At 39.1% G+C, this 27,143-nt stretch overlaps 1 protein-coding gene across 9 annotated transcripts in view; it reads left to right on the top strand.

Annotated features, from left to right (window-relative positions):
• The window catches only part of CTPS2 (CTP synthase 2), a 90,449-nt gene that overhangs the window by 35,222 nt on the left and 28,084 nt on the right, over positions 1-27,143 (top strand). For 8 of the 9 annotated variants that reach the window (XR_012778500.1, XM_075521856.1, XM_075521847.1 and 5 more), the window contains 3 exons: positions 21,083-21,179; positions 23,266-23,321; positions 25,435-25,531. Coding sequence is in view for 7 of the 9 variants with exons in the window: in XM_075521856.1 (XP_075377971.1) it covers positions 21,083-21,179; positions 23,266-23,321; positions 25,435-25,531 (250 nt within the window). In the remaining 2 variants the exon portion in view is untranslated. The remainder of the gene's footprint in view (positions 1-21,082; positions 21,180-23,265; positions 23,322-25,434; positions 25,532-27,143) is intronic. The other variant, XR_012778501.1, reaches the window with a different exon arrangement.

Here is a 27,143-nt window from a genome sequence, read left to right on the forward strand (position 1 = left end):
CCTTTTGGAAGCAGTGTCAGGAAGCTGGTGTGCCTGATGTGTATTGTTGACATTACAATATTTGCAAAACTTTTTTTTAAGTATTCAAATGACTTGTGTTTGCTTGTACCAAAGGCACCTCCCTGTCTTGAAGATGTAGTAGTAAGATGCTTAGTAGTATGGAAGAAGAATTGCATTTCGAGGGATCACAACTCAAGGAATTCAGCACAGTAGCCTTGTTAATTTGTTAAGGGTTTATTAAAGAACACCACCTAATTGCAAAATAGCATAACCAGTTTTACTGAAACATCTTCCCATGGAAGTGAGTGACCAGTGTCTGGAAATTTAGGTGACGTGCTCAAGAGTTGTACAAGAGTTGTGTGCCAAATCTGGGGATGAATCCAGATTCCTCAGAGGAGCTTTATTCACAAGGTACTGTAATCTATAAGAGGCTATCTGAATGAAGGAGTGGCAGAGTTGGTATTTGTAGTTTGATCTCCCAACTCTTTGTCCTCTTCTATCTCACTTAGACCGCAGTGCCCTCCTCCAATAATTCGTGTGACATCTCTGAACTCTGTATCGGAATCAGCAACAGAACTCAGTTTGACAGGCCCGAGTACACTGTCTTTGACAGAAGACCCCTTTGTAAGACATAAGTGCTATTCTGAAATAGGTACAGTTTATCCAGCACAACCCAGCAATGGCAGAATGGTATCCAGGGGTAAGGAATTCTGGTTGCTGACCAAGAATTCAGATGAAAGTAGGGGAAGATAATATATTATATATATATATAATAAGATAATATATTACTGTTGCCACTATTAGATGATGCGTGACTAGCAGATAGCAACATTTATCTATGCTGAAGAACAGCACTTGGTATCAAGCTTTGATGTCTGTGCAAGCTGACTCCCAGTGTAGAAGCAGCAGTCCAGATTTGGTTACAGTGTTTTGCTGTTCTTTCTTGGATGTATGAATATATATTGTTCCTGCAGTTTATGACATAATTCAATTGGGTTTGCCCTGGGCTAGAGAAATCATGTTAGTAAGCACCGTATCCTTTTGGAATTGACATTTTTATTGTAGCTTAGATACAAAGCCATTAGCAAAAAAAGAACTAAGTTGATGATGTGTTGTAAGTCTGTTTAGGGATGCACGTCACACACATGTCCCTGTGATGATTGTATGTCATTTTCTTTCAGTGATGGTGTCTGCAGGTTCAATATTTACTCAAAATGGGCTATTGCTGAGTATTACCCCAGTAAACTGATCTGCTAGCATGTTTGGAGCAAGCAATTCCAATCACATTGGAGAGTAAGAGAATACAAGCTGCAGGGATGACTGAAGTTTGGGCACCACTGCTAGTGATAGGAGTGGTGAATCTTACGACATCATGGTCACACTGTCTTCATGCACTTTTAATGATGGATTAAGTGGGATGGTAACTCAGGTGCTATGTCTTTTGCCTTTGTCACATCCTTCCTGCCACCATTGATGGCTGGGTGGTATGTGAATCTGTGCTCCTTGTTTACCTTAATGTGCTGAACTATAAATTGGGTTGGTCTGTAAGTGAATTTCTATGCCATTCACTGACACTGTTGGAAGGGACAGGGCACCTTCCACAGGGGTGGGGCTGTCACCTGAGGGCAGCAATTGTCCTGTTTAATCCTCTGCCGATGGGTTAACGCCCTAACCCTCCAGTATTTTTCCACCTTCTTCCATGTATTTCATTGTAGCAGCACCACTGTTACTTGTACGTGAGCCTAACTACTTTAAAGCTGGTTGAGGAATTTCTGTGAGGCTTATGTTACAGCCTCACTGCAGTATAGAAATGTCTACTGTCAAGGTGAAGTTGGCTATGATTGAGAACATACATTTGTGGATGTTGTGCATTTGGAAAGAAAGAGCAGGAGATGGTTTTGTGCTTAGTATTCACTTATTTCTACTTGTATACTGCTTGTGCATCATCTCTAGCTTCCAGACATCAGTCACTAGATCAAAGCCCTTTGTTAACTTTGGTTGTTTTCTGGAGTGGAAGTAGAGAAAGATGAAGGGACAATTTAAGTAAATTCAGCTGGATTAGGGACTCTGTGGAACATACGATTCCTTATATGATTTGCAAAGAAATCTTGCACAGGTATCAAATAAGCTTGATTTCTTATTGAGTAAAGAGGCAGAGCAGTATTTGTATAGAACTAATGCTAGTATAAAGAATGTATGTGTATCTATGCCTGTTGTAAAATACCACTCCCCGTGCTGCATCTGAAGTTAAATGAGATATGTACAGTAATAGATCAGTAGGAATACATTTTTTTTTAAATAGTTCTGCTGTAGATAATTTGCAAATAATAAAAGGAAAGCCGTGGAGATGCAGATGTCTGCTGCTACCACAATGTGTGTTCATTTTGGCTAGAAGGGCGTTGGTGAGTTCTGCAGAGAATCAGTCCTGCAACTGCAGTCATCTTCAGACATTCTTGCACTGTCTGCAAAAAGGAAAAGGCTTTAAAGTGGGGATACTGATAGTCAGTCTACTACATGGGATGTTTTTCAAGGTGTATGTTGGCAGATGTGGGAACTAACTCTCTAGTGCAAATAAGGGAGTTTTGATAGAACTTTTCAATATTGCCAGTGCCATGGGTTCTTACTGTCAGGCTAGGAGGAGACAAAGGACAGACTGAGAGAGAAGGAACATCCAGCTAGCAAATTTTCTGAAAAAGATTAAATAATTACAGGTGAGAAGTTCAGCAAACTGCACTACAGCCATTGTAGAGAACCTGGTGTTGCTCTGAGGTATGGAACTGTTAGACAAAGTTGAGGATGGGTTGTAAAATCCTTTTTGTATCACAGGTGATGCATTCCTTATGTTAAAATTGCCATTGTTTGTAAAACCTCCAGTGGTGACGTGTAAAAGGGTTGTCTCATCTCACAAATTAAACTTGAACGATACGGATTATCCTGACGAGTTTTTTTCAGGCCTTCCCGTGTTATACTATGACATATACCTAATGAGACGTTGAAGGTGTCTCCCCAAACAGGACTGGGTGGGGCTGCTACAGGGATGAATGATTTAATATGCTGTGTTGTTTGTAGTCAGCTTTAAATTGGTGATGTGTTATTCATTGTAACTATATGTGTCAGCTTTTGCTGTCATGTGTACACATCTGGCAGACAAACTATTATATTGCTGAAACTCCCTGGGATGTAGATACTCTACGTTACACAAGACGGTTTTGAGGGAGAATGTATTTCAAGAAGAGGTTATATCCTTCCACTTTCTGAACCTTGGCTTGTGCAGCAGTGCAATAAGTTCATTACTGCGACAGCTGAAATTTACAGTTAGTGTAATTGCTAAAACCCTAAAACTTTTTGTTCCTTCCTAAACTTGGGTTTGTTTTTCGGAATTCTTAAGAGCGCTCAAAAATGCATAAATCTCCATTCCGGCAAGGCACATATGGATTTACAGAGGAGTGATGTTTTCCTGAGTTTCAGGTAGGGCAAAGTAGGTATAAGTAAGGTAATGCTGTGCAAGGGGCACTAGCAAGTTTGTTACTTCCCTGGTGAGATTAAGTCTACTCTCAGCTGTCCTCTGACCTTGGAGATGCCTGGACTCTCTAGATGTCTCAGCTGTATCTGAGAACCCTTCTTCATCTTGAAAATGAAATCAATGAGGAGAGATAGAATTGAGTTCTGTAGTTTGTTTTCAAAGCATTGTTGCTGCTCTTAACAATGCAGACCTGATGGACTGTTCAAAAGAGGTCTAGAGGTGCACCTAATAAACCACATAATGTAGGAATTACTTGGCACTGAGATGCCTAAATCCCCAAGTGTGAAAATACTAGTAAGAAACTCCTTTGCCCAGCTTTCTTCTTGCCTAGAAATACCTATAATCTGTTTTCATGCAAGTCCAGGACTACGGTCTGTCAAAGTAATAATCTAGCACAAGCCTACTAGTGAGTCAGAAATGACACATCTGGAAGGGCCTAATCCATTATGTATTCTTACAATATATTTAATATTATTTGATAGAAAGGAGCCTGATATAATGTGAGTTAGTGACACCTTCTTTTAAAGCAAGCCTACAGCTTGAGATGGTATGGTGATGTGATACGATACTCTTGATTTTTTTTTTTTTTTGTGTGTGTGCATGTGGGGAAGATGGGGAATCCTGGGTTCTGGCTTCTCTGTATAAAACAGTATTGCCTTTTTACATTAAACAGCAGGAGCTGGGAGAATGAGTATTCTGAATTTTTGACCACATGGGCCAGTGTGTGCTCTTGTGTGGATGCCTTTATACACTGGGTAGGGACAGTGGCCCTCAGCACAATTACAATGCTCAAGCCCCTAGAAATTGGGCACTGGGGTCTTTTATCAGAATTGTGCTGCAACGACCCTGTAGGTCATGGTGACTCTGCTGCAGCTGTGCTGGCCTCGCTGCTGAAGTAGAAAGGAATTGTTGAGACAGTGCCACGATACTGAGTAAAGGTGCTTGTGCTAGGAAATGACCACCTGTTTCCCTCCAGAAACAGGTAAGTTTGGGCAAAAGAGCAGCAACCATGAGAGGTGCTCTGAGGGAGAAAGAAATGGAGGTCATTTTGCAAGGCTTCTTTGGTAGCAACCTCTGAATCTCTCTCTTCAACTTCTTTACCTTCAGCACTCTGTAAGAACAACGTGATCAGCCTTGCTGGCCTGGTCAGACTCAGCAGCACAAAATGCGGAGGCAGAGAAATAAATAGCGTAGTGGTAAGAACCTTCGAGCTCTCTGATTCAGAGAAAGAGGCGCTGATATGCACTGGTTGAGCTCCAATAGTTGCTAAGTCCTAGTCAGAAGTCTGCAAGTGTGCTATGCCACGTAAAATCAGATTATTAGTGGTATTCTGGGATATGTTTCATTATCAATGTGAAACATAACAAAAATAATGTTACGAAGTAACCTTTGGCATGTAAATCCCTCATCTATGAGCACTTTGATGTGTTGATTTGTAGATATAATAGATATTTGCTAAATTATTTCCAAAGGAAGACTTTCAAAATGTTCTTTAAGTAAATCACCATGAATCACTTTGTTTCAATTCTCTCTGATAGGAGAATTTGGGACAATGGAAGCAAAAGACTGCTAGAGAAGTCTCCCCCACCCCCTCTTTTGCCCAAGTCAAGAGTTACCCTGGGACATGAGGGAAAACCAAAGATTAAATCAGAGGGAACTAATCAGGCTTACGAGAAGAGTGGCCGTTGTCTAACTAACAGTATAGAGCAATCAGTTGTCTCAATATTTTATATGTGATTATGGCCTATTGAAAGAAATGAACCTATTGGTACTTAACGAAAACTGTAGTCAAGAAAGGATAGTGCTTATGTACCTAGCTTAATTTCAGATTTTCTAATTACCTAATGTGATTACTAAATCAAAGCCAAATTATAATAAATACAGTAAGTAACAGCAGCAGTAGTTTGGAAGTTCTCAGTTTACACAAATGCATCTAATGAGCAGTTTATAAACAACTGTAAAACAGAACTTCAAAGAAGTGGATTTGCATTTTGTTTTAAACTGAATTTAACAAATTACCCATGTCAGTCATAACTCATTTCTCAGTTGTGCTAGTGAGGAACCCAATTATCAATTTGAATGTAAGATTCAACCTTAGAGCCAGTTTCATTTATTTTAGGTTAGTGACTAGTCTTGCCTTCAACACAGAAGGGCTTTGCTTTTTGTTTTTCTTTGTTTCCTGTAAAACACAGAAGTTCACAGCTAAGCTGTAACAAATTACAGCTTTAACAAGTTTCTTAGGGTTCAGACCAAAAGTGGAGAGGATTTTATAAGAAAGTTTTAAGTGTCTTCAGCTTGTAAGGGTGTGCACCAGGTGCCATGTGGAGCTCGGCCTTAAGCCAAGCATCAATTTGGAACAGACCTGTGTAACCCCAACATACCTGTGCATGCTATGTGGCCTTCGTATGTCAGAACTGCCAAAGCATCAAAAAAGGAGAAACATTTGTTTTCCTCTGAGTCATTACTAAAGTTTATTTTTTCCATCACCTCTGCACAATCTCCTTCTATTGTCCATCGCATCCTAGGATTAAAAAGCCCTAATATCTAGCTATGAAGAATCTGGAATGATACATTTTAAAATAATGAAAATATCTGTATAAAAGCACTTGGTGATTATTGCATTGCAGCTAAAAGATAATACAGATTTAATTAGCTGTGGCTTCCATTGGGATTATCGTTTGGCCTGGCTAATTACAGAGAGCCTGTGTAGGGATCAGAGATGTAACTTGCCATGAAACTGTTAACATTGGTCTTCACTGATGAGAAGGAAACCCAACAGTTGCCCAAGAGCCTGGCAAAAATACCAAAACCTCAGTGTTGCTCAATCTGTAAACTGCAAAATAAGTTTTGACAAATCACAGCAGACATGCTGTGTCTGCAAATACTACAGATCAGCAACCATTGCTTTCTTGCACAGCTTGACTTTGTGCAAAACTTTTTTGTCTTGTGGCAGAAAAATAAACTTTCTCAAAATAATGCATTTTAAGTAGAGATAATTAGAGTTCTTGCAAGGTTTGTGTTGTCTTGCTGTTTCTCTCACTGTGAATGTGGAATTGTATGTGATAGTGTACAGAAACAGTATGAATTCTGTAACACCAAATTACCGTTTTTGAAATTCAGTATCATTAGCAACTTCATGTGGTGAATATATTTATATTAGCACCGTCTCACCCAACTTTTTACCTGTGTTTTCTGAGCTGGAACTTAAGTGATAAGACACATTTAATTGTCTTCTTGGAGGCATTAGAGAGCCAGTACTTAAGCAAACAACTGAAAAAGTTTCTAAAAATTCTTTCATCAGTGAATGTATTTAATTTCTTCTTCATTGCACCACATCCTTGCAAACTCAGCAAAACCTGACGTTCAAGTGACAAGTAGCACTGGAGGACCTTTATTTGAGATAACAAATTAAAAGGAAAGAACCCTGCTTTCCTCTTAGAACCCAGATTGAACTGATGAAATATATTTGTGAACTAAGCACACCTATGGTTATATCACAGGTAGGTAATGTGTTTGGTGTTCTCTAGTACATTTTATGGTACCACCTTTACTTAAGAAAAACACACTGGGTCTGACCACAGCTCCATCTAGACCAAAGGCCCATTAGGCCCATCACCTGTCTCCATTGTCATCTATGGGTTATTATCTGTGGAAAATATAGTAGAGCAGGTGTACAGTGATGCTTCCCCAGTATATTTTCTCATTTCCTATGACTTATAGCTCAGATGTTTTCAAGCCAGAGAAGACTGGAAGACCTAAACTGCACAGTATAAACTGTGGCCAGCACAGACATAAGAAGTGTTACAATGATACCCTCTGTTGTGGTCTTTCTTCCTTTTGTAATTGCTAATAATGTTGAATAGCTTTGACTGTTACTGAGTGTTGAACTGACATCTTCATAGAACTATCTGTTGTAGTCTCAAGGTCTTGTTCCCAAGGGGCTGTGATCAGCTCAAAGTCTGTAACTGTGATGTGAAATTAAGGGTTTTTTTTTATCCCCTGTGCTGGCTTTATATTTGATTCTGCTGAATTTCACCTGACATTTTAATCTTTGATCACTAAGTTTCAGAAGGTCCTTTCATGATTCTTTGTAGTAAGCCCTCATCTTTAGCACTCTTAGTAAATTAGGTGTCATCAGCAGGCTGTCACCTACTGTTCATTCTTTTTTCTTTTTATCAAATAAGTTGAATGTACTATTGCTAGAGCCTTGTTCAGCTCTACTAGTGACTTTCCTCCACTGTGAAAAATTGCATTTTCTTCTACCCTTGTACTTTATCTTTTAACTGTATTTTGTGTGTATTAATCCTATAGCTGCTTAGTTTTTTATAAGTCTTTGATGACATGCGTTACATGCCTTTCTAACATCTGTTAGAAATCAAAGTGGACTTTGATTATCAACCAAATCTCCCTTATCCACGTACTTTTCCTCTGAAGAACTTCAGTAGCTAGGTGACAGACAGACAACCTCCCTTTACAAAATCTTTCTTGGCAGTGTCCCAACCTGTTATAGCTGCCCAGGTGCCCCCTACTTCTACATTTTTGTTAAAGGTTCTGCTAGGTTGCCTGGCACAGACATCAGGTGTTTCAGACTATAGGTCTCTGTATCTCCTTTGAAGCATTTGCCTCTTCAGAGTCTTCAGACAAGGCTGATGAGAGGTTATTCACTGCAGTTACTAGATCAGCTATTTCACCCTTCAGTTGCTTCAAAATTGAGTGAGTACCATCCATTTCCAGTGATTTCTTACTATCTATTTTGTCTATTTATTTTGTAACCACTTCTTTTAACACTTCAATTTGAGATGGGTGCATCAGAGTCTCCCATGAAGAAGGTTTTTTGGCTTGGTAATGTCTTTCAAACTCCTTGACAGTGCACACAAGCAAAATGCTCATTTTTTTTTATGCCATGGTCATAGCTTCTTTGAGTATGAATTCTGTTTTATTTTTTTAATCCTGATAATTGCTTAGCTTTACAATGCCAGATTTTTCTCTTGAAATGAAAATGAATGAAAAATAATTTAGTTATGCTTTTTACAAGTTGCTTTCTGAATATTTTTGGGGGGATATTGATTTGGTATTTATTTGGTACTTAAAAGTATTTGCGTTTCTTTATCTTCATTTGGACATAGGTTTAGTTTTTGTGAAGGTTGCCTTCTTGCTGTTAATAACCTCCCACTTTTTTCCTTTTTAAGTTTTTCTTCATAAGAAGGATTTTCCTAAATAGAATTGCATGTTACATTTTCAAAAAGTCTTTGACCTTTCCAGTTGTGGCATAAGGAATTATGTGCAACTAATTGTAAATCAAATAGGAAAATTTATGCTATGTACAGAACAATTTTCTGGGTGAATTGGACATAGGTGAGTATCTGTCAGTGTCTGATTTAACAAGCAGAGAACTTTTATTTTATGAAGGGCTGTATGCCCAAATCTGTCTTGGTAACACTGCCATATATTTAAATAGTGTGTCACTTCATACTGAAGTACGGATGCTCCAGGAGTGGTACATACAGCGTTGACAAAGTATGGATGTGGAAGGGCCATTCACAAAACAGTTTTGTGCAGGCAGGTAGTACATGTTAGGGCAGAACAGCACTGCTTGCCTTATGGCTTAGATGAGGATTTCAGGCTGCCACATGTTTTGGTGTGATTCTCCGGCTGGAATGTATTGGCCTCTGGATGTGCTCTGCTCCCTACAGAGAGGAGCACTCAGGTGGCTCCCTTAAATTATCTGTCTGAAAGTTATGCAGCCAAAGTTATGTGAAGTGATTCCCACACACAGGGACTAACTCAGAAGCACTATGGTAAACTAGTTCCTCTCAGTTGTCCTGTTTGGCAAGTTAAAAATGCAATATTGATCAATGAAATAAAGTAAACATGGAAGGGGGCTGTCCAGACCCTTTAATACCATGATTATATCGCTGAATATAATGCCTCCAAAACACCTCCTCCACACCCTTGCCCCAAAAAAACATCCACGCAAACAAGCTTGCAGAAATTCTGTATTAAAAAAAATTTAAAAATTAGGAAACATGAAATAAATTACCTGTATACTGCAGTTTATGTTGAAAACTACATGAAATCACCTCCAATATTATGAATGCCATTTCCATAGAAGTTTCTCCTACTTAGGTAACTGACCAAGTTGCATTAAGACACTGGCCTTGTTAGAAGCTCGCCTGGGAATGTGTGAGTTTCTGTATCATTAGCTGCCTTGTTTCTAAAGTGTAGGAACAAGATTAGGTGTCACAGGGGTCCTGGTTCTGCTAGGTTAAACAAATCACTTAATCTGCCTTAGTTTTCTCATACCAAATGGAGGTAATGAAACACACTTGCCTTTGTGAAGTGGCTTGATACCTGCAAAGAAAAGGTCTGTGCAGCAGGTGAGGACTTCCACCCTTTTTGTAACATCCTTGTAGGTATCCAGGAGTGAGAACTGGAGTTGGACATGTGCCTAAGAGTGCATGGACAGGAAAAACCTGAGGAATTCAAATCAGTTGCATAGTTGCATTGGAGGGTGTATTTAATGAGATGAGTGGTCTGTTCATTATGTTCTGAACTATGTAATTTTAATTAAAAATAAATAAAAACTATTAGCTGAAGTTTCATTTTTAATAAATACTCTGCCCCCCTATCAAATTATCTGTTGGAAGTGAGGTAGAAGAATAATACAAAGGTTCTCCCAAAAGGAAGACATTTTTATTAAATGAGGTTTACTATTTTCTTAATTCTGTATTTATTTGCCTCCCATCCTTGACTTGCATGTGATAAGATATTCCATACTGTGAAGTTTGGCACTGAACAACAGAAGTGCATTTGCAATGGATTCGACAATGATGCACTGTAGACCTGTGCTTTTTAACTAAAAATTGTTTCTCATGCTCTCTGACTCTTCATTGTGCCATCGGAGATGTAAACTATTAGAGGTGCAGGTGAAGGATAAAAATGGTTTTTCTATGGGCACCATTAAATAACTGATTACTTTGCCTTTGTGAGGTTGTAGCTGTTCTGTGTTGCTTTGTATGAGCTAGCTGCTGTGCTAGCTGCATGTTGTGTGATACTGTGCCGGTTGGTGACGCAGCCTAGGGCTTTTGCTGTATGGCAATATCTTTTGCTGGTTGCTTGGTAAACATCTGTAGCATTTGAGTGGATCATTGCATTATCTGTTGAATTGATCTGTACCTGGCCACCCACACTTTTCACAGAGGATGTCTGAATTATGCTGGGTGTGTTCATCTGATGTCATGCTAATTAAATGCCTACTTGATTTGTGGTAGTATAAAGGGGACATTATTCTATAGCTGTTACTTTCTTAGAAACAATATTGGTAAAATATTTCCTGTAGGCTTTCACCATCTTGTTGATAAATAAGAAATGATCTGAAGATCCATTTCTCCTCCTCCCTGACCTTTTTGCTAATGGTTCTCCACATGCATACACACATCCTCTCTTCTTCTCTCTTCTTACTTCCTCATGTGTATCTCTTCCTATCTGATTATATTTTAAAAGTGTGTGCCATATTCATCTCTGAAAATTAATATGTAGATTTGCAATTATAGTTTTATGATCCGTTAGCAAACAAGAACTGCATAGGTATGTCTGTACTGTCATCTTAACTCAGGACCTCGTAGTTGAATCCAGGTATCCTGGTGGTGTTCACTGGTGTTCACTGGGGGAAGAAGTGATTAACATTTGAGCTCTGCTGATGTAGGTGGCATGGATGCAACTGCTCAAGCCACTTGTCTTTTTAAAGGCAGTCTGAACTCAACCCCTGATACCTGTATAAACACCATTAAGGAGAGCAAATTCCAAAGAATTCTTGTCATTTGATGTTGAAGGGAATAGAGTTAATGTGCTAGGGGGAGGATCACAAGGAGTGCAGAATTAAATTAAGGTCTGGACAGTGATGTTTATCATGTTTTTGGAGGAGGCAGCACAGACAAAGCGAGACGGGAAGGATCCTGCTCAGAAGGAAGACATCGTGGTTTCTGCTTGAAATAAAAAAGATTTCACGAATCTTCTACCAGAATTAAGGTTCTTCCAGGCAAGATGGTTTTTGGCCAGCTGAAGCTTTTCTGAGTGGAAGCAGGAAACTATTAAATGTAATGTAGACCAGGTGACTCAAAGCATGCCTGAAATGACTAGCAGAGGTAATTAAGGTAATTAATCTCTGCTATGATATTAATATATATCATTCCTTTTGGTTTTCTGAAGCTGATGAGATGTGTACTATTGTTGGATAAACAGTAATGAAAATGCCAAGGTACTTTTTTGCAAGATATCTAACTGGGAAAAGTTGTATCATTGTAATTACCTTCCTGTGCTGTCTTCTCCAGCACTTGCTTTAGTTCTTCCAGTTCTCCAGCTGGAATGAGAAATGTTATGATGTATGTGTGGGAGGGAGGATAATGACTCATGGAAGTAATCTCCACTACTGCTGTTGATTTCGTGGGGGAAAGGAAATCCCATTACTCATTGCTGGAGAGCTTTCCAGAGGACTAGATGTCCTGTATGCCTAATGAGATATCCAGCATTCAGATTGTTCTCTGTAATTTAGGAAAAGTTACAGGCATGAAAGACCAGATGGGCCAAGGTACTTCTATTGTCTTGGGCATGCCATGGAAGACAAGTAGTAGTAGTAAAAATTACAGTGATTGTGCTAGAGGCTTTCTGCGTAGAAATTCCCTGTTAAAGTATGTCTGTTCTGCTATTAGTCCATAAGATTATCGTTACTAGAATGTCTCAAATTAGTAAATTAAGTGGGAGGACCACTAAGTAATCGGGTGGCCAACTTCAGTTCTGGAGGTCATTTCATTTTGTATGCTTTTGTTATGGGGAACAGAATGTTACCAGGTAGTAGAACTGAGGGAACAGGCATGACATTTAAACAGGAGTTAAACCAAACCAGAAACTTCCAAAGAGGAAGAGAGAAGGAGGGCAATACAAAAATGCATATAAAATATTCCACGATATTGACATAGTAGATATGGATCTGTTTAAACAGTAAAAGTGATCCTGCTTGCCCTCTAAAAACAGTTACTTTAGCTTGCCCACTGTTGTTCCTGGTTGTGATCCTTTGTGAGATGCCATTTCAAAATGCAAAAATGAAAACAAAGAAAAGAAGGGGATGGAAGGTAGGAAGAAGCATGACTATACTGTGAATTAGTATGAGAACAACTCTAGCCTTCATTATCTACATCTGTTTTCATTTCTACAAAGTTACAGCTTAAATGTAAAAGAAGAGTTGAAAAGAAAATAGGCTTGCTCATCAGAACAAATTGCTTCAATTAAAGGTTACAGTGGTTGGCATGAGCTGGTTGTTTTGTTTGGTTTTGCAGAGTGGACTCAGCTGAGCTGCTTGTTAAACGAATTAGATTTTGGCACTGGGAGTAGAGTAACATTTACTTTCACAACTGTCTGCAGTTTTCTACCACTTTAGTGGGATTTTTTTGCAAAGATGTACAACCTGCAAAATACCTTGTAGAAGTTTAACATGTTTGCTCAGCAGTGTCTTTAGAACATTTCAAGGTATTTTCTCACTACTTTGCCTTTACTTGGGATCTTGGATCGTATTGTTGTTTTATTGTTCTTAGAAGTTAAGAGTTAAACATTAGGAATTTTTTTCTGAGTAAGTGTATTCTTTTTCCTTCTATTCAGCTGATTTTAATAAAATGCTCACCTATCAGAGATACTAATTTAGCTCAGCTAGTAGACAATTCTTTTTGATGTAGAAATGTCAGGTTTTAAATTCTGGTGTCCGTTTCGAAAGGTGCTTAATCGGTCATTAAAGCTCATGGTCTGCCACTGATCTTTGGGTATGATATGAATGAAGCATGATATCCTAGTTGGAAAGAGTGGTACTGGGCTGCTTCCTACATATTTGTAGCACAGAAATCCTTATGGAGCTAGAATCCTTTATTTCTGCTTCATTCATTTACTCCAAATTCTAAATAAGGCATTTTCTTGTGGCAGTATCAAGTGATGTGATAGTATATTTTTTTTCCTTCAGTTTAAAACCTCTATTTAATGATATATGAATCGGAAGTACAGTAACTAAAGGTAGTTGGTGAAATCATCTTGAACTGCATGAAGTTGTTAATCTCAGTCAAGCATGGTTGTCAGATAACGTACAAATGATTTATCAGGCTGAATCACAGACAGAATAAAGCCATTTCTCTTAAAACAGAAGTTAAACCACAAAAATTATAGATATGTTTAGGTTTGTATTCTTATAACTGACATGGATTTCAAGCTCTAGATAGCATTTGCACTTCTTTCTTTCTTCTGGGAATAGAGCTCTTACTTGAAAACTTCCAGTCTCTTTTTCAATTTCAAAGTACGGTATTGTACCATTGCCTTACTTTTCTTTTTTCTATTCAAATAGCTATCCTTTCAATAGGATGCTTTTCCATCTCCAATAAATAAAAGAAATAGTCCACAGATGTATTTTATTTCCATTGCAACAACTGTTATATTTTAGCATGTGCACACACAATTTCAATAAATTCGTGGCAAACGTGTCTTGGCACCTGTCTTGGCAGGCCTGAAAAAGGAGGAGGGCTTACAAAAATAATTAGAAACAAATGGCTGTGGCTTGCTGTTCTGATTAGCATTTGAGAGAGATTACTCAACAGAAATCTTTCAACTGATCCAGGACCTTTCCAGGGATTTCTTCTCAGCTCTGAAGTTGGCTGGGAAGTTTTACACCACAGCAAAAGTACCTTCCAACTAGAATAAAAATTAAAATAGGGCAATCTGTAATTTTCTACTTGCTGCCCACTCACTTCCTGTCTAAAAGAAATGACTCACTTTCTGCGTCCCTGATCATCAAGTACCAAATCACCACTTGGCAGATCTGGAAGATGGACGGGATATCAGGATGATGGGTGACACCGTTCTGTGAGATGGATCAGTGGTTAGAATCCAGGCAGTCTTTCTTACTCCCAAGTCTGGAAGTGGTCTGATTACGTCAGGGAAATGGGATGGAAAACAGTTGGTAGCTCTCCTCATCTTACTTATGAGGATCTTGGAGTTTATGGCAGATGAACAGAATTTCTTCAAGGAATGCTAGGATAGTGCAGGTCGTGGTACTGAGCATTGCCTGGAAGCTGATACCAGAAATTCTCCTCAGTGAAGGTCTGGAGGAGTGAGCACTTGAAGTAAGCAATTTTCCTGCTTACTTTCCTTGGAGTAAGCAGTTTTTCTTCTGCCTTGCTTGCTGAAGGCAGAGATAACTCATAATGAAGTGATTCAAACTAACGCTACTTTGTTAATGAATGAGAAATAACTGGAATGGATGCTTGCTCATGTGTGATAACTCAGGGTAGAGGAAGTACAGAACACGGTGGACAGTTTTGAGGGTAAAACATGTGCTGTGCTTTGTCTCTGCTAAGGGCAATCTCATGTCTCCTTGGCTACTTTGCATAGCTTAGCTAGTGGGGCCTGTCTGTGGCTGAGTCTTCCATGGCAGTTGCCTGTAGGATACAGTAATTCTCTTGAGTCAGAGACCATCAAGCATACTACTGTTTAAACAATCTCAGGCTGTAAGTGTGTATTATCCCTGTCTCATGTTTGTGGCTGGGGTGTTTGATGAAGAGAGCACCAGGCTCTGTCTCCCTCTTTAGGTTCTTCCCTCTGCTTTAGAGTGCTCAGAGACACAGACTTGCTTCATGCCTTCCTCCTTCTGATATATCTCATGTGCATTTAAGTGAATTTGGTAAGGGCAGGATTTCACCTACTAGCAGTTTCAGTTGAAGAAGTCCCCCTCAAAGACAGTGACAGAGTTCTGATTTTTTTTAATAGATGTATGTGGTAGGAAGGGAAGGATTTCTCCTAGATACAGATGTGCTGATCTTTCTGAAATTATATTAGAGTATTTGGTCATTAATTGTAATGCGAGCTGGACCAGTCCAAAGCCTGAGAACAAACACTCTTCCACTTTCTTTTAGTTATTCAAGTCTATGGCAAATCCTGCACTTCCTGGCATGGCATGCCTGGCACTCCAGTGTATTTCTATAGCCAGCACTGTCTGACCCTGTTCCTTTCAGTAACACTAACAGTCTGAAAATTTCTGCTTGATTAAGTCTTTAAGCTGACTCTGGGACATGTGGTTGGAATAACTAGAATGAGTTCTAAAATGCTGTTAAGCAACATCTATATGGGCTTTGCATATCAACATCTCCATTAACTTTCTCAGTTCACTGCACTATGCTTATGAGTGAGTAAGCACTGTTTGAAAGAAGTTACACCCTTTATAGCTTTTGCTGAAGAAAATGTTACAAAACACTCTGTACCAAAATTTCTGCTTATTCAGGCAGAATCCTTCATAGAGAGTTTTTAGGCTTTAATTAAATAAATGGTCTAGAGCAATTACTTAATTCTAAAATAGGAAACAACAAATCTCTGGAAAAGAGGATTGCCCAAACTGGAAAATAGTTGACAGTAACATGCTATGGGATTTTAAGAGTTTAAGAAATTTAAGCTGATACTTGTTGGAATATTTGGATACTGTCCTATAGTTTAGTGAAGAGAGTAGAGGACAGGATTTTTCAAGCTGGTTACTCATATTGCTATGTAGCTGCATGAATCAGCTATTGATGATTTCTGCTTTGATCTTACACGTGATGGTGGTCATCTTTTTGAAAACAAACATTACTTCAGTCAGAGTAATGGAGCACTGAATAGTCTGAAATCTGCAAGTGGCTTATGGAAACTAGTTCCATCCTAGGGGGCTGAGTGCTTTAGATGGGCAATGGTGGGGTTTGCTTGGAACTAGGATATCTTTGGGGGACAAGGGAGTGGCAGGTATGTGATCCTTGCACCTTCTTTCAGTAATTGAAAATGTTAAAACCCTGGTTTTGAATGAATGGGGAAAGAGTGCCTTTTTGGTTTACTTGCTAAGTTGGAAGCTATCAGTACCACTCTTAGTGTTGCGTCTGTCAATTTTTTCTTTAAAATGTTTGTACTATTGTTTCTAAAATGTTATAACATCCCATTTGTAGGTGGCTGGGTCTGTTTACTGATGAACTTGTGATTGAAACAGATCAGATCGAACCTAGCAAGTACTGACTAATCCTGCAGAGAAATGATGGAAGAGTGAATAAAAGAACAGATTCCTCTAGTTTGGGTTGAGTCCTTGTCAGTTTGTGTTGCTGGGGTTTTTTCATAGCTGTGTTGAGCAGGGATTAATATTCATCAGTACCTGTCACTGTATTCCTTGCTCCTGTCAGCTTTCCTTCTGCACATCTCTTGTGAGCTGAGTGTCTTAGAGCCTCTTTTCAGTGTGCAATTAATCTTTAGGGTTGGGGCTTCTCCTGATGCTTTGATGAACGCTTACATGTATAGCAGTCTCTTTCAGCAGTGACAAATCATTTGCTCACCGGACAAGGGCAGAGTAAAAAGGCAAAAAACCCGAAAAACCTGCTTCCAAAGCTGACTACCAATGAGTTGTTCAAACCAAGTAATGCTCCCCCCCTTCCTTCCCCACCTTTTCCCCCCTCCCCCCCAAAAAACAAACCCCCAAACAAAACCCAAACAGAAGACCCCCCACCCCGCCCCGTCCCCCACCAAGGTAGCCAAGGTACATGTATTTCTCAAAATGGCATTGCAGGACGTGAGGCAAAACAAAGACAAAACTTAATGGCCTGGAGTGATTACTAAAATGATAGGTGTTGGGTTTTCAGGGCCTTGGTTGCTCTGTGGGCTTGAGAGGTTTTCTCATTAGCTTTTATATGTTTCCTAACAACAATGAAATGATCCAAGCAGTAGATTTCTGAAAGAAGATTGCAGTTCATGGGTAGTTAAAGTCACTATTCATCAGTAGCATGATTTAATACTGATCAGACGGTTTTATATCTAGAATGTGCTTTGTGTTATGTTGGAGTGATTCATTATTTATTTCATGTTGGCTGTCTTGTGTGTAATACGTGATCTCTGTAAAATCCCTGTAGTGTTGGCAGTTTTCAGAGATTTGGGTAAGAAAGACCTAATTAATGCCTTATCTCTTCTTGCACCCTCCCTACTGATGCTTTTTGTTGCTTGTGGTGCCTGTTGTTCTGTGCTGTTCTCTGCTCTTCAAAGAACTAATGCATAGTAAGAGCTGATTTATTCTGTGGCAGGAAGCATAAGCTCTTTGAAGAATCTATTCAGTTGCAAGGTTGCTCAAAATAACTACCACCTGAAGGTTCGTCTTTTATCTGATCAAATAAATTCTGTAAAATGTGGCAAAATTGCTTTTCTGATGCTTATTACTGTCCTTGGGCTGTAGGGCAGCAGTGCCACTTTGCTTTTGAAGCGTCTTGCACAGACTTTGTTGCAGAGAAACTCATGTAATATATAAACATAGAGGGTTGTGCTGTGATAGTTGCGGAAGTTGATCAGAGCCACAGAACATATCAAAAAGCTCTGAGGTATTACTTCATGAGTAGCTCCTTTCCTCACCTGACTACAAAAATTAATATTTGAAGCCTTGTCTATTTTCTTACTATCGTAAACCTGAAAATCTTGGGGAAGATGGAGAGCTGATTTATAACGCACATATCAATAACAAAACATGAACATTCACAGTAAACTGCTTGATGTTGAAACTCAATACAGCTGTCATATTGGCAGAAAATCTGCCACAGGTAGAAATAAGCTTGAACGATTGTATCACGCAATGTTTCTTAAAAGTCACCTCAATTAAGACTTAGCAGACATTAGTGAAAGTTTTAAGGGTTGGATCTTCTTCCGAATATATGCCCCTGACCACACTAATGTAACTGTTAAGGCAAAGAAGCAGGTCTTTTAGAAGACAAAGATTAATTGGGGAAAAATGCCTGAATCTTACCTGCAAGGCCATTTCTCCCATGGAATTTTTGTTGGGCTTGCAGCTCCGTGTCAGGTTCTGACCCAAAGGGCTGCAGAAGCCCTCAGCAGAGCAGATGAAGCTGTGCTTTCACAGCCTGGCTTCATTCCAGGCTATTATCTAGAGCTTTAGTGGGACTCATGAGCATCTGGTGTTTGTTTTTTGCCTGCTGAAAGAAGGAAGAGCTGAGAGAGTGGCCATAACCTGTTTGAACTGATATGCTCTGTTTAATGAACAGGAGACCATATATTTGCTAACTGATGTTTTTGAGTCTTCCTGGAAACACATTTAAGCACAGTAAATGAGTGAAATCTGCTATGGACTGCATAGACAAGTCCACTTCATTTGGAACCATTGTTTTAATTGAGAAGTTTAAGATCTGGGCAAAGTCCTTCAAGAAGTTACCATCCCACTCATTGTATCCCCATGCTTCCTTCTGGTTATGGCATTGCACTCAAAATGTTTTGACAGAGTATCTTAGTACAGCAAATAGTGAAAGGTGAAAATAGTGAAATTAATTTTTTTGGGGGTGGGAGGGCGGAACCCCAAACACCTGGGTATTACCATGATTCAGTTAGCAAAGTTAGACCAAAACATCCTGCCCCAAATTTTTAGGAAGAAAAATCTAAAGCTGAGGTTAGGGGACAGTATTTAGGTGCTTGATACACTTTTGAGAATGCAGGAATGACTAATCTTGACTTTAGCCTCCAAACTTAAAAAAACTCAAACAAAACCCTCATTGTTTTTCTTGTCATCTGCAAATACTCATTGAACAGCTGTTAAAGTGAAATTTTTGTAATTGGAAGAGAAGCATATACTTGAAGTACTTGATAGCTGCTTGTTACCACTTCATCTCCATTTGACAAGAGTCAGGAGCACAGCTTTAAGGTTATCTGTAGTATGGGTGTAGGCAAGTAAATAACACCTCATGGAAGACTTGTATTTGATTTCAGAGGGTCAGACTGTTTGATGTATACACACAGTCTGCTCTATACATTCTAACCGCTTCTGGTGTCTGGTGGTTTTTTGTGGCCACTACTTCAGAAAAAAAGTGAAAGTAAATGGAAGGAAATAAAGTAAAAGCAGACAATCTCATCGTTTTTGAAGTAATAAGGATTCAGTGAATGATTTTTTTTTTTTTTTTTTTGAGTTTGTGGGGGTTTGTTAGCTGAATGTGCTGCATGGTCCTCACTGTCGTGATTTGGGAGGTAATGAGAGGATTTGTAATATCCCACTGGTTTGATCACAACTTCTGCTTGTGACATTTTATAATGAGTATATAGCTTATAAATAACATTTCGAAGGTATAAGGTTATACAGAGATAATTGCACAGCTGAAATGCATTGGCACAAGGCCAAAGGCTAAGCACTTTCCACCATCCCTTCTAAATTGAATAACTTCACTTTATGAAGTGTATCGTCAGAAATTGTTTTCATTACTCCCAGAGGGCAAATTAAGGTTAATAAAAATCTAATTCTAGATTACCTGTATGTGTGAATATTTGTATTTTTAGAATCTTTCTTTGTCAATTACATTCCTCACTGACTGTGTATATGCGAATACAAGCACATAGGTCATAGTTTCAGCTCATGTGTTTCTACAATTTTGAACTGTTTTACTTCTCTGAGACAGACTTCCTCTGAACATGATTGTGAGACCCAGCAGGATTTTTCAAACTGAACAAAACTAAACACGCTCCTTCCACTAAGCTGTTATTTCTCACATCCCCTCAATCCCACCATCCTGAATTCCACTTGATCCACATAGCAGCCATTTGACCCATCCGCTTCAGTCCTCAAAACCAGTATTTGTATATCCTCTTCTTTAAATGTTATGTTAAATAGCATATTCTTCATACAAGGCAACCCAGTATTTTGTGGATTCTTAGGCAATCTGAGAAAGCCTTTAGTAAAGGTGAATTAGGGGGAAGGTTTTTCCACTTTCTCCCTGTGATAAGTTAGTTACGTATATAACCTGAAATAGCACACACATGTTGGAGTCACCTCTTTTAGTACTCCGCTTTCACAACATTGTAGTCTTGTTGCAAGTGCCCTCTTCTTTTCTCTTCGCTCTTGCTGCTCCATGCCCTCCTCTTCTCACCGCTCCCCAAAAAAGAGGACTTCCGCTGCCGTGATAAGACAGCTGTTTCTGCCTCTTAGCATAAGAAAGAACATTGTGTATAAAGAACAGTGTAAGAAAGGGCATAGTGTACAGTAATATTTACCTGGGATAATCTTTCAGCCTCTATCACTGTGTGGTTCAGGGGCTTGCTTTTTCAGAGATGGTGTCTTTATCACCTGGTGGATTTTTTTTTTGTCTATGCATTTATCAGTTTTTAAAAACCTATGTACTCTTATAGCACCAAGAATAGCTTTTGGCAGAATTATCCTATTACTAACATTTTGGTATCTTTTTTAAAAGAAAGGTCTTTTCCACCCCAAAAATTAAATTACGGAATTAGTAAATTGCTTTTGTTGATCTTAACATTAAATGAAAAAGTTTCACACCAGTTAGTTAATATCCTCAGTCTATTACAGTCCCAATACTGAGAACAAAGCATTAGGAAAACCAAAGAGAAGTTATAATTGGGAATGCTTGGAGAAAAATAAATCATGTTACCATTTATAAATCTATGCAGCCTGTTATGCAATTGTTGCCTTTTTTTTTTTTTTCCTTCTTTGTTGGATGACACCATGTTTAAACAATTTTTTCTCTACAGGTTATTGACATGCCAGAACACAATCCTGGAGATATGGGTGGAACAATGAGACTGGGGAAGAGGAGGACTGTTTTCAAAACACAAAATTCTGTTTTAAGTAAGTTACATTTCTGCTCTTATGACTTGCCTTGTGGATAGGAACTCTGTAACATGGCAAAGCAAAAATGCCAAAGCACATTTTGTTAAAGGACTACAACCTCAAGCAAGCAGTTGGGTGACAGTTTCCCTGAGCTCATTCACTCTGAACCTGTTCCCATATACATTTACCCAGGATCAGAATGTAAAGAAAGAATGAGACATCTGGAAGTCCCAGTGAAAAGGTCAGTTAGGGTCCAACGCTTTAAATAAACAATGAGGAAACTGTTGAGATAACTGAAATGCATTTTATGGTAGTTTAATTCATTATTTTCTTGGGAAGATTAGGGCGTTTTCGTCCTGTTTTCTTTATGAGTTGATAGGACGTGTGAACCAGGGCTTCTTGTTCTACCCCGAAGCCTTTTGGTAGAACTAACCCAAACTCCTACCCGTTATGCTCTTGCCAGACCTAAACATTGCTTGTCGTGCCCTGGAGTTGCCAGTACACCTCAGCCTTCAGCCTCATCTGGCCTCGCTGCCTTAGTCCTCACCTTGTCTTGACAATGTTTGCTAGTTTGTATTCTAATTATAGCCAGGCCCTGCTTAACTCCAGTCTCTGATCCAGCACTGCCCTAGGCCTAGCCCGGCCCTGGAAACAATCTTGTTTTGGGAAAGCAAATTATTTGTTGTAGGAAAGGAAAATGATTTGCTGTAATGGGATGCTTCAAAAGGCAAAATAAAAGCAACCAGGGTATAGAATAAATGGTTCCATTTGATCGATATGTATTTTAAAATTGAAGTAATACTTGTCTCCTATTAGCCTATTATACAGTAGTAATATAAGTGATGCTGAAAATGTGTAAAAAGTGGTTTCTTGTCCATCGATAAATATGGGAATATTTCTTATATCGCCCTGCCCCTGACATTGATCTGAGCTACTACTATATTTAGCTATGTTGAACTTACGGAATGTATCCTTCTGAGCTTTCAAAAATGACATCTACTTCAGCAGGAGGCCAAAGTGTAATACATATGCACATTTAATGAAAAATCTGCCTTTCTAGAGAATGGCCACGCTAATGATCTGACTGACCTGGGTGATACTTTGCCTAGGTGTGATATAGGTATGCATATCACAATGCACAAGTTGTTCTGTGACCTAAACACTTCTTGGAAAATTTAATAAAAATTAATGTGTGTTGTAATTCTTGACCAGTATTATGAGTTGTTTAGATGACCATATTTATCAAAGACTCATAGAAGGCTCTGGTAGTTTACTCAGGAAAGCTGATTCCTGTGTCTAAGGCTTTACAACTTGAATGGAAATAATGGTTTTGAAAAGGTGGTTCCTTAAAATTAACACATGTACCACTTTCGGTAAAATTGCAGTACTATCACTCTACAATTTTTAGAGATCTTCTTGGCAGTCTAGTTCTTGTACCAACTCCTAAGCGATGTAGTAATCCTAATGACACTAGGATAAATTGAGAGCAAAGTTTGAGCTGTGACTGTAAGTGAGAGATATGATTAAATTCTGGTTTACTGCATATCTCTAACTTACTCCTTGTTGCTCTGGAATGTAGAGTGTTCCAGATTAGGCTCACAGGACTGCAAGAGTCATTTGGGTAATGCGATCAGGAAAATAGAAAAACAATATTCTCTGTTTGTCATTGGAGGTATTATGCCAGCTGCCATGCATAATCTATTAAAATGGAACATATGCTACTAAAATGCTTCCTTCATTGCACCTTTTGCATACAACTGTTGTAAACCCCTGAAGGGATTTTATGTTGCTTGTTCACTTAAACATTTTTTATTTTATTTTTGGCTTTACAATTTAAATTAGTTTAAGCGTGGCCTTCAGATTCTAGTCTACCTAGGCTGTTTCTGGTCAAGGAATGTTGAATATGAATCCTGAATAAACTCAGGTAACAGTAAATTAAAAGAAACTAGTCATCACTCAGAAAAACAGAAAGCTGGAGTGAGATGAATAGTGTCTTGTTATGTTTTACATGTGAAATTTTTTTGAGGTTTAAATTACAAGAAATAGTTGTAACAACTATTAAAGCAACACATTAGCATTAATTTCTTTTTTGTTGTATATTCAGGGAAACTTTATGGTGATGAAATGTTTGTAGAGGAGCGACACAGGCATCGATACGAGGTAAGCACTGCTAATGTACTTTGTGCTCAAAAGTTAAAGCTTAAGCAAATCGTGTTTCTCTTGGTAGGCACGATTCTCCTTAAAGCAAATGGGAGATTTCTTACATAAACATAACCCAAAATTTAGTAATGGTTAGATATTATAGTTTAGAACGAAAGGAACCTCTGTAAGTCTTCTGGTCCAACTCCCTGTTTGGAGCTGAGACAACTTCAAAATTAGATCAGGCTGCTCAGGATATTGTCCCATCTAGTTTTGAATCTTTCTGAGAGAGGTTCCACAACATCTTTGGACAATCTGTTCCAATGCTTAACCACTTCATTGAGAACCCTTTTTTCCCTTATATCTAATAAGAGATTTCCTTGGGCAGTTTGTCTCTTAGCTCTCAGTCTTGTGCTGTGCATCTCTGAGCAGAGTCTGGCTTAATCTTCTTTATACTGTCCCATTGGATAGTTGAAGTCAGCAATGAGATTCTCTCTTTGCTTTCTCTTCTCCAGGCTGAACAAATCCAGCTCATCCAGTCTCTCATCCTATGTTGCGTGTGGTCCAGCCCCCTAACCATCCTGGTTGGACCTCCTATGGACTCGCAACATCTTGTCACTCTCTTTCTTGTACTGAGGGGCCTGAAACTAGATGCTATTGCAGAGGTGTTCTTGCAAGTGTTCAGTAGAGGGGAATAATGTAGTGTACTGTTTCTGTGGTAGAAGGTGCAATGTCTTAGCAAAATGGTCTTGGAGAACGATGTCAGAGATTACCTGACTTGACTCCCTGTGAAGTATTTCACAGTCTCACAGTCTTATGAGGAGCGGCTGAGGGAGCTGGGATTGTTTAGCCTGGAGAAAAGGAGGCTGAGGGGAGACCTTATCGCTCTCTACAACTACCTGAAAGGAGGTTGTAGAGAGGTGGGGGTCGGTCTCTTCTCCCAGGTAACAAGTGATAGGACAAGAGGAAATGGCCTCAAGTTGCGCCAGGGGAGGTTTAGACTGGATATTAGGAAATTTTTCTTCACTGAGAGGGTTATCAAGCATTGGAACGGGCTGCCAGGGAAGTGGTGGAGTCCCCATCCCTGGAGGTATTTAAAGGACGTTTGGATGAGGTGCTTAGGGACATGGTGTAGTGGTGGTCTTGGCAGTGTTAGGTTTACGGTTGGACTCGATGATCTTAAAGGTCTTTTCCAACCTGTCCAATTCTGTGATTCTGTGATTTGAAAGGTAAAGGCTTATAATCCTTAAATACATTGCTCCTTGATTTGGCTTATTTAAAAGCTTAGGTTATGTTCAGGTAGTGCACATTCTTTCATAGTCTAAATGCAGGCAGACTTCAGGTATCTACAACTCAGAGGCTAATCCAGATCACTTGCTTCCTGCCATCCAACTCTGTAGGCCCCTTGTATAGGTCCACTCCTCTGTTTGAGAACATCTGAGCAAAGGTGTCTGTGTACTTTCAAAATACTGTCATTCAAGGAGACAGGCAAGAGATGGACTCCTAGAGTTATCTCTGAGGTAGTTCAGAAGGGACCTGACTCCATCAGTATCTCCAGAGGGGCCTGAGCTATGAGATGTGTGCATGCTACAAACTGATTCAGACAACGTTAAGTTTCTTTAAAAAGCTGTGAGGAGAATGTGATGGTGGTAAAGGTGCTCAGAGTTTCAATATTAACTGAGTGGTTAGAATGTCACCAAGGAAATGAAACAGCTCACTGCAGAGCTCCTCAGTTTGAAGGAGGAGCTGAACCACAGCTTGTGTCATAACCACTGAAATGCAGTGTTCAAAGAGGAGGTCAGTCTTTATGCCTACTGTAGTGAGCTGTTTGAAAAATGAGGAATGCAAGCTGCTCAGAATCAGGAGGACAGTAAGCGGAAGGGACCCTGTCTTTAATCTTTTGAATGTTAAGTAGTAAGTTCTAAAATTACTGATTCATCTCTTATTAAATAAGTATGCCCACTTTTACAAATTTATACCAGAGAGTTGTTAAAACAAGAAAGCAAAAGTTCCCAACTCTTTTCTCAATTCTTTTCATTCTTTTATGCATACTAAAACATTACAATTAACTACTACTGTTTGTTAAACCAAAAAAGAAATAGAACTACAGTTATTGTGACTTTCAATATTTCAGGTCAACCCAGAATTGACTCACTGCTTTGAAGAGAAAGGTTTGAAATTCGTTGGCCATGATACGGAAGGGAGCAGAATGGAAATTATTGAACTGGAGAGTGAGTGTCTTACTTGTCTGTAGTACTTTCCGCATCTGTTAAAACCATGTAAACTATAGGTTGTTAAATGGCATGTAGGCACAATATTTAGCTGTCATAACAGCCAAGATCATGATTGGGGGATAGTGCTGACTCCACCTGTGTATTACAATGGGTGAAGATTCAGAGGATGTTAGGAGAAGTCTTACACTTCTCAAGGATTGTGTGTGTATTTGATTATCAGGGAGAGACACACTCCTTTTCCAAAAGGTCATAATTCTACCTCAGTGGGATATGGCTCTGTAGAATCATAGAGTGATTTAGGAGGTCATCTAGTCCAACCCTCTGCTTCAGCACAGGGCTACCTTCAAATATAGATCAGGTTGTTGAAAGCCATATCAGTCAAGTTTTGAGTATCTCCAAGTGGACTTCAAACCACTCACCACTACTCTTTGAACCCAGCAGTCCAGCCATTTTTTAACACACTTGGTAGTCTACCCATAGTCCATAGCTCCCAACTTGGATGTTAGGAAACCATATCAAAAGCCTTGCTAAAGTCAGGATAAAGGAAGGCTACTGCTGTCCCTTCATCCAAAGACTGATTGTTCCCAAGCTTGTTGTGCCCAATTGCCTTCCTGTCCTTCATGTGTCTGGAAATGCCTTAGAGAAGGATTTGTTTCATAATCTTGCCATAAACTGAGGTTAGGCTGACTGTCCTGTAGTTCCCTGGATACTTCTTTTTGTCTTTCTTGAAGAAGGGCATGGTGACTGCCTTTTTCCAGTCATCAGAGACCTCTCATGATCGCCTTGGCCTTTTAAATATAAAAACCAGCTTCATGATGACAGTGGCCTGCTCCCTAAGAACTATATTCTTAGTCAGGTCCCAATAACTAATATATGTTCAGTTTGCTTGAGTATATGAAATATGTATACATGCAATATAGCCAAAGTATAAAACATCACTGGGATATATTACCTAGAGAGGCTGTGAAATCTCCATCCTTGCAGATAGAGACCTTCAAAACTTGACTAGACAAAGCTGTCAGCAACCTGATTTAACTTTGAACTTGATGCTGCTTTGAGCAGGAGGTGGGACTAGAGACCTCCCACAGTGCCTTCCAATCAGTTTGAGTCTCCTTCAGTTACCCTCTGTTTAGAATCATAGAAAAAAGTATGAAAATCAAGTAGAAAGCAAACTCCTTTCTTTCACAGAAGTGGTTCAGGTAGATGAGGGTTTGATACTGTGGAAATCTGGTAGATTTGGACTACTTTACCAAGTAAGACTTGATGTCTTTTCTAAAACGTTCTGAAATACAAAGGAGCTACACTGCATATGTTTGTTGAATGCTACACAGAGTAGCTCTTAGAAACAATCCCTTTGATTTTGCTTGATTCTTTGATTAACTTCTTGCTGTTAAGTCACTGTTGGCTAGATGAGTATCAGGCACTTGAAGATGCAGGCTACCTTACAAAATTTTTTTTTCTTTTCTTATGTGGCCCCTAATTGCCATTGGTTAAGATAAACTCCATGCACAGAAACATAAATTTATCATAAGAATACATTATCATCCTATGGGGTGCTATTTGTGAAATGATGCTCCTGAGAATTCATTTTATATACTCCATGGTATGT

Source organism: Mycteria americana, chromosome 1 (assembly GCF_035582795.1).
Source record: "Mycteria americana isolate JAX WOST 10 ecotype Jacksonville Zoo and Gardens chromosome 1, USCA_MyAme_1.0, whole genome shotgun sequence".
In the NCBI taxonomy this organism is placed as follows: domain Eukaryota; kingdom Metazoa; phylum Chordata; class Aves; order Ciconiiformes; family Ciconiidae; genus Mycteria; species Mycteria americana.